At 38.3% G+C, this 12,070-nt stretch overlaps 1 protein-coding gene across 3 annotated transcripts in view; it reads left to right on the top strand.

Annotated features, from left to right (window-relative positions):
• The window catches only part of LOC145358801 (BTB/POZ domain-containing protein 2-like), a 37,847-nt gene that overhangs the window by 4,950 nt on the left and 20,827 nt on the right, over window positions 1–12,070 (top strand). The window contains exons 2-3 of one of the 3 annotated variants that reach the window (XM_080213104.1): window positions 4,858–5,014; window positions 8,013–8,186. In XM_080213104.1, the coding sequence (XP_080069230.1) occupies window positions 4,858–5,014; window positions 8,013–8,186 (331 nt within the window). Of the gene's footprint in view, window positions 1–4,857; window positions 5,075–8,012; window positions 8,187–12,070 lie in introns of all 3 variants that reach the window. The other 2 variants (XM_080213105.1, XM_080213106.1) reach the window with 2 other exon arrangements.

Below are 12,070 nucleotides of genomic sequence, written 5' to 3'. Positions count from 1 at the left end.
ATGAACGTTTTTGCACGTATTTGCAAACAACTTGTGGCAGGCTGCTTAATTTGGGAGTCATTCTAGCTGAGCCTGATTTTTTACCTGATGTTGCAGCACACTTCTAGTGGGGCATGGGGGGCAGGGTGTCACTAGATACAAAGCGGGATCTGGAACCTTGGATAACACTTCCCTTCCCTGCCCCATTTTAAGCAGGGCAGTTACAGCCTTGGTAGTTGAACCTGTGACTTTTTTCCCTCTATCTTTTAATGTTCCATTGGATAGGTACATTTTACCTGTTTGGTTGACAGAAAAGCCCTGTGGATTTCCATTATTTTTCTTTCTACCTTCTTTGGTCTTTCTCCATTTGGCAACTGAATAGTGAAGCAATAGAAATTGAATCTTTTTTTAATAAGGAAAAAATGGTATAAATGTGTTATAGCATACTCATGGTGCTTGAGGCTGTTGCAGCAATATTTCTAAATTTTTTAACCATATTTCATCAGCTGATCCTTTGCCCAGTGGTGGTGATTTAAAGAGGAATAAAATTCTACTTAGGAGTACAAGTGGCTTTCATGGACAACCACAATTTTCTGTCTCTGGAAAAGTGGTGAAATTATATGTACGGTATCTACCTTTCCCTTTACAGCACAAGTTCCTGTTTCCAAGTGTAGGTTAGATGACACTGACAGGATACTTGCTGCAGAGGACTTGAGAAATCTGATTTTACTTATGACTGATCAGTAATCACCTGCTAGATTTTGGCCCAGTAAGACTTGTTTTTCCTTGTATTCCTTCCTGTCTTGTTTAACTTGTACCTAGTAGAAGGATTGCAATCCTTGCACGCCCTCTTGATTTAAAAAAATACAGAAATGGCCCTGTTTCATATACATTTTGTTCATTGTAGTATTATTAATTGGTATTTGGCAAAATTGTATAGTGCATGCAAAATGAATAACTTGTCTGAAATACCCTATGCTCTTCATCTTTATAAGTAAGAGACATTGTTAAGTCAGAAAGTGGGGTGCTTTGTTAGAATTATGTTAAGTGACTTTGCTCTCTGATTTTTATAGTTTTGCAAAGACTAATCAACATTTTTTATTGATGCCATCATCCAGTTGGAACCTGCTACCTTTAAATCATTTTCCTACTATAGCGTGGTGCCAGGATTACTAATGAGGTTCCTCAAATTCTGGTCATCTACAGTGTTGAAGGATACTGTTTGGAAATTAGGCTTGACTTACATGGAGATGAAACAAGAAATATGAGTCAGAATGTTGATTTTTTTTTAAGCCTGCTTGATTTCTGTTTTCTATTGGACTGGGTTTTGTAGTCTCCTGCAATACAACAAATCTCCACTGATCCTGAAGAAAGCTGCCTGTAGCAATCTGACGATTGCTGTAATGTGGACTTGAGCAGTTTGGTTGGGGCACTAGGTCAAAGGGTTCTCTGTGTGTCCAGCAGCAGTAGTGATGTCACTGTGCAGGGTAAACAACATTGAAGTATTCTCACAGACAGCAAGAAAACATAACCCTTTTACTTTCAATTAATTTTAGAGAGTGCAATAAATGATTGGAACATGCACACAAGATTATGACACACAGCTGAAATATAAACATTTTTATTTAAATATGTGGAGTTTCCCATAATGGAAACATTTGATGCTCAGCAAATATGAAATTACTTTTTAAGGGTCAGTGAAGCTGTTAATTAGTAATTATAAACTGGTATGGTATTTTAAAAATGGCTTCAATAGGTTGTAACAAGTAGGGCTTTACAGTGGTGCTAAGAATCTAAGGAGGCAATTTCCCCATCCCATCAGACTATGCAGAGGTCCATTGACCTCAGGTGGGACTTTCTGGCTTTGCGGCAATCATAGCTAGAAAACCCTGCTCTGTCAGTCTGTTAGTTTCTAATTGATTGCAGGATAGAAGAACTTCAACATTACTCCTTCTGGAGAAGCATAGAATCACTGACAGCAGCTGCTGGATTTCTGGGTTTAACTGCACAGGTGGGACCTGAATTGCTGTCAGTTTGAAAAATAATAATGACGAACACTGATATTTTTGGCATCATGATTATTGCAAAGTCTAGGAGGCAGGTTACTGATGAAGGTGTACAGGAATCCTTTTGAGCTTTCCCTGATATCTTCAAGCTGATAAGTTTCAATTTGTATATGTTTTTTAAAAATCATCCAATGTCGTGGTAGAAAAAGTATATTTCTTAAACTCATTTTTGAAGAATACTGTTGTGCCCAGTGACATGATCCAGTACAAAGGTGTATATTGCATCCATTGTTAAATCTTTAAAGTCAGTTTTCTCCACCTCTAATTCAGGCATGACCTTTATACCCAAAGGCTGTGCATACAATACAGCTACATATTTACTCCTGTTAATTGTGCACCCAGCAGGGCGGCTGAGCTTGATCATCACTTCAATATGTTTAACAAGATCTTAAAAGAAAATACGGTTCAATTCATTTTTGTAATCAGCAATTTTTTTTTGCCAAACAGTGTCAATCTGTCAGTGGCTCGTAAGCCAAAATAAAGGAGCCCTTAACTTGGAGATTAACCTAAAGGATGCCTTGTAGTTGTTTGCGAGAACTGCTTATCCATTTTAAGTATTTCTGTTGATTGTGGATGAGATTTAGCAGGGTACGCAGAGTGCATTCAGCCAGTGCTGTTGCAATCTTATTAGGGAGATGATGCTTTGTGCTTTATTGTGCTGAGCTTATTTGCTCTTCATCGGACCATAACCACTGAGTATTACACTATAATAGCGTTTTGAACATTCTAAAGTATTAAACCGATCCTATTGACTGAGCGATGATAAATACATATAGGACTTAAAAACGAGAGTAGGCAATTCAGCCCTTTGAGGTATAGAAGAAGGGAATGCGTGGATGAGCTCCATGTAAATTCGACACTACCTTGGCATGTATCACCAAAGTGTTTGGAATTTGATAAGATGGCTGCAGGGATTAAGTTTGGATTAAAAACTGAAAAATATATAAAAATATCTATTTTATAGGTACTTCAAACTCCACAGTATCAGTATTATCAGTCACCCAGTAATGTATTCCTGTTAAATCAAAGTTGTTTAATTGTGCTATTTATAACACAGTTGCTTAATTGAAATTATTGGGAGGTAGCCATGATGTGGAGATGTCAGCATTGGACAGGGATGAGCAGAGTAAGAAGTCTCTCAACACCAGGTTAAAGTCCAACAGGTTTATTTGGAATCATGAGCATTTGGAGCGCTGCTTCTTCATCAGGTGAGTGGCCAGGTTAAAATCCAGCAGGTTTATTTGGAATCTCACACTTTCAAAGCGTTGTTCTTCCATCAGGTTCCTTCATGATCTGATGAAGGAGCAGCGCTCTGAAAGCTCGTGATTCCAAATAAACCTGTTGAATTTTAATCTGATGTTGCGAGATTTCTTACTGAAATTATTGGAGGGAAGACTCACTTGTTACTATTACATGGTTTCACTGACCTTGCTCTGCTTTTATAGAAAACAATCTTTTGGGGGACATTAGACCAAATTGACTATTTGGTGCTTTTTGAAAACGTTGGATGGGCTATAAGCAACAATTTGATGGATCAGCTATATTCCTAAATAAATTCCTGAAGCATACTGCGCTTAGAATAGCGAGACCATAGAATTTTAAATACCTCACTATACAATACAGGTGACACTGAATTTTATTATTTTGTTCTATTTTGCTTCATGCTTATTTTTTGAAGAAAAACCTACTTTAACTGACATTTGAAACTATAAAAGCATATTAATAAGCAGTGAATCATAGCTTATCTGTAAATGGGGGAAGCCACAAATAATTGGGTCTCTGGGAACTGTAATTACAGGCTTTGTACGTGAGCTAGGTGGCTGTGAACAATGTTCTTCGAGAACCCATACAGTGTTCCATGCTGTGTCAGTTCTCGAAGAAATGTATTAGAGAGAGAGGATATTTTCTATGAGGGGATTATTACGATTTCTGGGTTGTGGCTTTAATGCTTCCACTTCTCCAGAGTTCATGGTAACAGGGGTTTTGCACCTTCTGACTGTGTCTTTGGTAGGTTCTGTACAAATTTTGTATATAAAAAAAAAGTGACAGTGGCCATTGATTTAATGTGACAGTAGTCCATTATGAGCTGAGTTGTATATGCCAGGACGGGCCTCGGTTCAGTCTCTTGTATGTGCTGAATTATTCAATATTGTGTGAGGCAGCAATGCAGATATTACAATTGGCCACAAAGATCAGGGAGGGGGAACCTTACTTGAGGAATCTTGTTTCTGGTTACTGTGCAGCACCATGCTTGAAATTGTGCGTATCCTCATCTCAGTACAGTATATCTCTGATGCTTCCATCTCCTGCTGTTGTGTAGCTCTGTGCACACTACTTAAGTAATCAATCTTTATATTCTGGTCTATCCTTGCCCAATTTTCTTGTTGCATTCACTGTTCTCCAGGATATGATAAATATTCTCATCTTGGAACCCCCAAGTGAGGTTCCCCCTCCCTGATCTTTGTGGCCAGTTGTAATATCTGCATTGTTGTCTCATGCAAGACCGAATAATTCAGCAAATAGATTTTAAACTGGCTGTATTTTGTACAATCCAAGCTGCTTTATGGAGCTATGCCTTTAAAAGAATTTTAGATGGAGATTCTGATTTTTGAATTCGGCTAAAGTCTAAAACCTTAAATTTTACTATGACCCATATTTATGCTTGCTTATGAATTGAAGCATAATTTGTGTTGTATGAAACCATCAAAATAGATTGATTCCAGGCAAATTCTATGCCCAGAATAATCTCCTATGGCCTAAATTAAAGTTGCAGAAAAGTGATTGTTGACATATTTGTATTTTTTTTCTCCAGATTCCTTTATTCTGACGAAGTCCAGATTGGACCAGAAACTGTTATGACTACACTGTACACTGCTAAAAAGTATGCAGTACCTGCCCTTGAAGCACACTGTGTGGAGTTCTTGAAGAAGAATCTCCGAGCAGACAATGCGTTTATGCTTCTTACACAGGTACGTTGGAACATTCATGTCGTGCATGATATCTGTCTGCAGAAGAAACTGAGAAAGATGGTAAGTGTTAATCCTATTACTCAAAAGTATATAAGCCTTCAGTTTTGTAGTTTTTCCCATGTGATAGTGGCTACTTTGCTAAAAAAAAGAGTTTTACAACAAGTTGAAATTTAATGCATTGGTGTTAGTGTAATCTGCGTTTGTCACAGTGAAACGTATTTATTCTAAGTATTGCAGGATTGGTTGTAATTTGTAATCTACTCAGCTGTACTGTTATTTTATGGAATTTTTTTTAAGGCTAATTCCTGTTCAGGCAATGCTGCTTTAATCAAGGAATTGCAGGAATGCAGTTTAAGATTCAGTTGATCTACTAGTTCAGCAAAAACCTAGTTTGTTGCTTGACTTCGCATAAGGATGACTAAGTTGCTCTAAGCTGACCTACATAAACCATTATTGATTAATGGGGAATGCACCAGGACATTTTTAGAATTTGCTGATTAAATCTAAAATGTAGGAGTGAGCAGAGAACATCTTCCCTGTCCAATTTCACTGTCTTGCAGTAGAATTCACAGAAGTATTGGAAATGCAATTTGTTGCGTTATTTCCATTTTCACTTCTTTCCCACCTGAAAATTCATTTCCATCTTGTAGCTGTGACCAATAATGAATGGTTCCATGCTAGATTCTACCTGACTGTTTGGCTAAGCAAATTTACTCACATCTCAGGAACAAACTTAAGAAAACCATCAGTCATCAAAATGAGAGAGACAACTTTGGTCTGCTTGCTGTAGAGTTATTTTCATTTGGACGCATTTTGGTCTGATTTGGCTATCTGGAGGAACAACAGCTACTTTATGAAGCTAACGTCAAACTTAGTCATTTCTTCTTGTGATGATCCATACTTAAAAAAAAATTCTGTTCCTCAGAAGTAGCTTTGGTAGTGCAGTTCTCCCATGTTCTGATTCCCTCATCAAATCATGTTATTCGTTAGAAGCAATCAGTTGTTTTTGGCAAAAAAAACTGGAAAACTCAAGTTCATAGCCAAACAATTTCTAGCTCATTTTCCCCTCCCTTACTGGATGTGGCCACTTTAACCTGCAGCACCCTTTGTTTGCATCCAAGAGCTTATTTTTACCTCAATTAAATGACCATTTTTCAGATACAAAGACAAACTGGAAGCTGGAAATCTAAAGTAAAAAAACAGGCAATTTTGGAAGTTTTTAGCTGGTCAAGGACACATCAGAGATAATGGACAGGATTTACTGGCTGTGCTAGCCCCAAGGCTGGAAATTCCCAACAGAGGTCAACAGAATTTTGCATGGTTCACCCCCACCCACTAAGATTTCCGTGGTGGGCGGGATGGAATAATTCCACCCATTGCTTCAGATTGGTGACTTTTTGTTGGAACTGGAATTTTCCATGATTGAGCCCCAGAGTTAGCACATCAGCAAACTATTTGCCATTGACGATTCCCGTTTCTAGTTCATAATCACACTGGGTATGTGTTTCCGCAGGCTTTTTTATGAACCTGCTTATACTTTTTACCTATAGACTAATACAGGTTGAGGGCCATCTAGCCACTTTTATCTTGAATTCACATGTTGCTAGAGAGGTAGTTGCAATCTAAGTTGCAGCAGTGTGCACTGTTTTGAATCTGACATTGATGTCCTCATTAAGGAATGGCAAAACAGCTGATTTGACTTCTAAATGTTTAGAATCTTGTATGGTAAATCTCTAATGAAGCTACCAAATTTTTATATTTCATGAACTATTTGTAACATTAGTTTATTTTCCCCATGCTGCTAAGTGCCCCAATCTTGGGGCATGCTGGTGAATGGAGATGCTAATTTAAGTCTGTCCAAGGGAAAAATCCTATCCCAGTTGTTGCTACTTGCCATCTTGCAGCTGGCTTAGGACTACATTAGCAGAAGATGCGGATGTGGCATAATGCAAGGAAACTGGGGGTAAAATAGTGGAGATTTTATAGATATAGTACCAGCTTCAAATAAATATCTGCTTTTAACGTGTCAAATTGGTTCTGGTAATAAAATTAGAGGCTAATCATTTTATCGGGAGGAGAAATTTCTTCACTTAAAAGGGTTGTATATTTTTGGAATTTCCTATCCCAGAGTGTCGATACTGTATTGTTTAGTATAGTTAAAGTTGAGAGAGATTTTTGGTGCCTCAGGGAATCGAGAGATATTGAGGGTTGGTGGGAAAGTAGAGTTAAGACTGAAGATAACCCATGATCATGTTGAATTGCAGAGCAGGCTGAGGACCTTGTGGTCTACTCATCATCTTTGTGTTCTTGATTTCTGAAGAGTCTTAATACAGTGTTTTAAATGTGTATTAAGACAGGTTTCTGTCTTAATATAGGTTTAAGACAGCCCTAGATTTCTGTGCTGTAGGTTCTGGTATAACCATCATAACCAAATTATATACTAACTATCCTCCAGCAAGTAAACAGATTTCATTGCACAACACCTGATATCATGCAGCATAACCACCTAATATTGGCATATTTTTGTATTGGGGAATTTCTGACTAAGCAGCAACATGACATTTTTAAGAGCATTCCCTAAACGTTTTCCATGTACTTTGCAAGAAATAATGAATGTGCTCTGCAAGTGTGTTGGAAACTATAGATTTTAGCTCAAGTTTTAAACTGTTTTGTTAGCATTTAGGGTAGTCAGATAGCACTCACACCACCAGAAATGGAGCAAAGTGAATAAATCTTGGGAGACAGACCAAATTGCAGGAACAATGGGGGGAAAAAAATCAATTGAGAGGCATAGACAATAATGTAAGAGTGCAAAGTGAGAGTTCAAAACCTGGAGGAAGGTGGACGGTACCCAGTAGAAGAATCATAAGCGTTCGATAATTTAATGTGTTAAAATTACTGTTCCCTATTAATTGTCCTTTTTTTTTTATACCATGCATGGCTGTGGTATTGAATTTTAAAATTTCAGTTTTTACAACTGTTTTTAATAATATTGCAGAGGCACAGAGCTTTATGTGGTAATACCTGCGTAATGTCAGGCGAAGCAGTCGTGGGACAGCCGTCTGGATGCCAGGGTTCAGTTTCTGTATGGCCACGCAACAGGGAGGATCAAGAGAAAGCACTAAACGGGGACGAGGAATTTAAGGAAGGAGACCAAGTTGGAGAGGGAGAGGTAGGGCAGGAGAGACTTGAAAAGCAATCTAGTGGGAAAATGCTGGTGGGACTTATTTTTGGAGGGGGTGGTGGGGCAAAGCTACTGAACTAAGGGAGTAAATTCTTATCTACACCCTGTTCTCCACCACCTGTAATTCTATAACTGGTTTTATGCGCAATTGTGGGAACCTTCGGTAGCAACATAATAAACTTCTGTTGACACACTTGTATAGCATGCACACGTGGGGAGGTGATGGCTTAGTGGTATTATCACTGGACTATTCATCCGGAAATTCAGCTAATGCTCTGGGGACCAGGGTTTGAATCTCGCTACGGCAGATTGTGAAATTTGAATTCAAAAAAAAAAGATCTGGAATTAAAAATCTACTGATGACCATTGTTAGAAAAACCCATCTGGTTCACTAATGTTCTTTAGCGAAGGAAATCTGTCATCCTTACCTGGTCTGGTCCATGTGTGACTCCAGAGCCACAGCAATGTGATTGGCTTTGAACTGTGCTCTGAACAAGGGCAACTAAAGATGGGCAACAAACGCTGGTCAGCCAGCGATGTCCATGTCGTGTGAATGAATAAACAAATATAATGTCTTGTATAAATCTAGCAATTCTGTCAATCTGTGTTATGCTGCATGAGGTCACACTATTAAATGACTCTATCCTGATTACAAAAGTACATATTGAAAATTGGTTGATGGCAATTTCAGCGTAGAAATTGTTCAACATTTTGATTGGAGATGGAAAAACGCCCTGATGAGCACTGGGGACAGACTAGATCTAAATGATAGCAGACTCACTTATGCAAAGGTTTGTTTAATGAGCCATGCAGTACTTAAGGATATGTTGAAATGGACTTTAATACCAAACCAGCAGCATGAGATGACAGAATAGGCTGTTCGACCCATTGGTCTTGTGTCCTAATGACATATAACCCCAGTTTTCTTTTGAACATTGCTAATACCTTGCCTCATTTACCAGGCAGATTACAGTAATATGATTGTTAAATGCTATATTTGGGATTAAACTACCATGGTACTTTGCTGAGAGGAACCATGTTGGAGGGTGCAAAATAGTAGGTTTTGAGGCTCTTTTCTCAATGGGCAAGAGGAAGCTAGGAAAAAGCATTTGGGGAAAGAAAGTAAGTTCACAATGCTGGAATATTTGTAGTAAGGATATGCAGCAGAGACCAGAATTCCCCCATAATCAAAGGAAATGGACTGAAGGGTGTAGCATCAATGTCCTTTAAACAATTTAAAATTTTTTCTAGATTACTTGCATATCTTTACAACAGTTTATACGTCTTAAAAGTATCATGAATTTGTCAACTGGCACACTGCCCTTCTGTCTAAGACGAATTGCCTCCAGTCTTGATCTCCCTGCTTAATCTATCCATCCTATTCCACTCAAAAAAAAAAGCAGAAACACTCCCTCTGCCCAGCCCATCACGGTAATGTAAAATGCTGTCCCTCTTTTGAAAACATTGACTCATGTTGGAGTGAGGTTCTGTGGCATTGGTACCTTCCTCCTGTGGCCATTCGTCAGCTGAGAGTACAGACAGGAACCATTAGACTATTCCAGTGTTGAAAGGGTAGTATCAGAGTCGCTATCCACATGAGCAGGAGAGCACTTGGGATATTATAAGACGAGCTAAATCTATTATCCTGAATGAGATCAACTAAATCAGTACAAACCACTATTGGAATCTTTTTATGCCTGGCCTGATTTCACTGATGCAGGCAATGTTCTTTGCTTGAATGCATTGAATAAAAATGGTAAATTCAACCTCTGTTGTTGAACCAGTATTGAACACTCTATTAAAGCTTGCGTGTCAGAAATATTTTTTCTTCCTCAACAGGTGAGTGATTCAACTTGCGTTTAGCTAAGTTGTAACAATTTTGAAAGCTGCATAAACAGTATTTAAATGCAGTGCTGAATAACAAAAATAAAACTTCAGTTTTGTTACAGCTCCCAGTAAAATAAAGTTAGTGGGTTATTGCTGATGGATCAATCTGTGTTTTGTTTCCTAGATCTTGCTTTATTTTGCAAATAGGAATCCTTTAGACTCACTAATATTTATTGAGAAACTGGCAAATGTGTTTTATAAACTAAAATTAAATTTTATTTGCTTCAAAGCAGCATCTTTTGGGTATAGTTTTGAGTGCTGTCCTATGGCCATTACAAGTGATGTTCTCAGGTGTGGTGCAAGTACCTACAATGACGACCAGACTTGGCACAGGGAAGACTGCTGCTTTGACGTGAATTTTGTTGCAAGTTTGAAAGGAAAGTTTGAAAGTTAGGGAAGTTCACTGAAATTATTACTGGACAGTTAATGTATATGTTACAGAGCAGCCTAGGCGTATAATTTGATCTAACAGGGCAGTACCATTCTTCTTTCTAATCAGCATAAAAAGCACCATTATAGAAATTTTTAAAAAAGTTTCCATGTTCACTTATCCAAGATCATAATGTTTGTACACAAGTTAATTTCCCCTGTTAACAAGCTAGACCCAATTATTCCTTCCTAAATTTTCATTTATTGGCAACTGCAAAGCTACATTCAGTTACAGAGTAAACCATCAGTTGCTTTAAGTATCATTGTTTTAATTTATAATTGTCTTTATTCCACGCAATCCATTATCCACGAGCCAGCTTCCGCATTGCTTAACCTGGCTTCCTTACTTCATTGTAGACTTGTAGATTTATGTTCTGGTAAGAGAGTCAGATTTAGCAGAGAAGTGATTTGAATGGGATAGTTGCTTGGCAATCTAAAGTTAAGGAAACCTTTACTTCTAGTGATATGTCTGCCTCTTAAGGTGCTGTAGTGAAGCAGCTTAAGTGGTTAGGGATCTACAGGGTCCTGAAGTGTTCTCAGGCATTCGGTTCTGTAGTGACTCTCTTCCAATCTTCAATCTTGCAGCCAATTAAAATGGAAAGATTCTGTATGTCAACATATGCATGGTACTTGCAAGCAGCACAGTGAGTGCCATAAAATATTTGTTGCTGTTAATCTATGTATCAAAGATACGTTGATGGCAACGATTAAAACTGCATTGTGATAAGTCCACGTATTGGAGCAGCTGAGCTTCAGCAGAAACTCTTCCACTCTCTGCAACCCAATGGTGGGTGCAGATTGTACATTTACATCTGAAGTTCAATCTCACAGCTAACTCCAGCTGATGTTCTAAGCCTGTAAACCAGACTTCCAACTTCAGAGCATTGCAGAGTGATGTATTGGCTTGCTTGATCTAACTGTCTAGTTCCACACCACATCAGGTTTACTGCTGTCAATTGCTTAATCCATGTTCTAATACCTTCTCTGTCCTACTTATGGTACAAAACTGCCACTTAAAAAAAACTAGCAAGAGGTTTAGGTTGGCTTGCCACAAGTTAACCTTCACATTTTACCATCAGTCCTTATGAATTACCTTGCTTACAGTTCTGTCTGCAAAGATGGGCAGATTGCCCAAATGGACTATTAGGAAGTGTCTTCAGTTTAAAACCTGGACATTTTCACTTTGATTATATTGGCTAAAACTAAAGGTGCGTGCTTCACTGAAAGACCCCAGACCAAAGCAGCAAGAAGAGGACAACAAGGGAACCCTGCTCCAAAGCAATTCTACCCCAGTTTGTATTAAGTTATGAATAGTGGGAGCATTGTAGTTGGCTTCAGGTCAATCCTTGATTGCCACCTCTGATCATTTTCTTCTGTTGGAAACTTGAGAATGAGAATGGACTTAACTGTCATGCATTTCAGATTGAATAATCTTCCTGCCCGTGGCAAATTGGGTAAGATATTGGAGAGCTGCAAATGCAGTGGTAATGTGATGCAACTCCACACCTTCTGAGAAAGAAAATGGGGGTGGGGGGGGTGTAAAAATCTTATTTTAA

The sequence above is a fragment of the Carcharhinus amblyrhynchos genome, chromosome 26 (assembly GCF_965287045.1).
Source record: "Carcharhinus amblyrhynchos chromosome 26, sCarAmb.v2.hapA, whole genome shotgun sequence".
NCBI classification, from domain to species: domain Eukaryota; kingdom Metazoa; phylum Chordata; class Chondrichthyes; order Carcharhiniformes; family Carcharhinidae; genus Carcharhinus; species Carcharhinus amblyrhynchos.
This window is presented reverse-complemented; position numbering and strand designations above follow the sequence as displayed.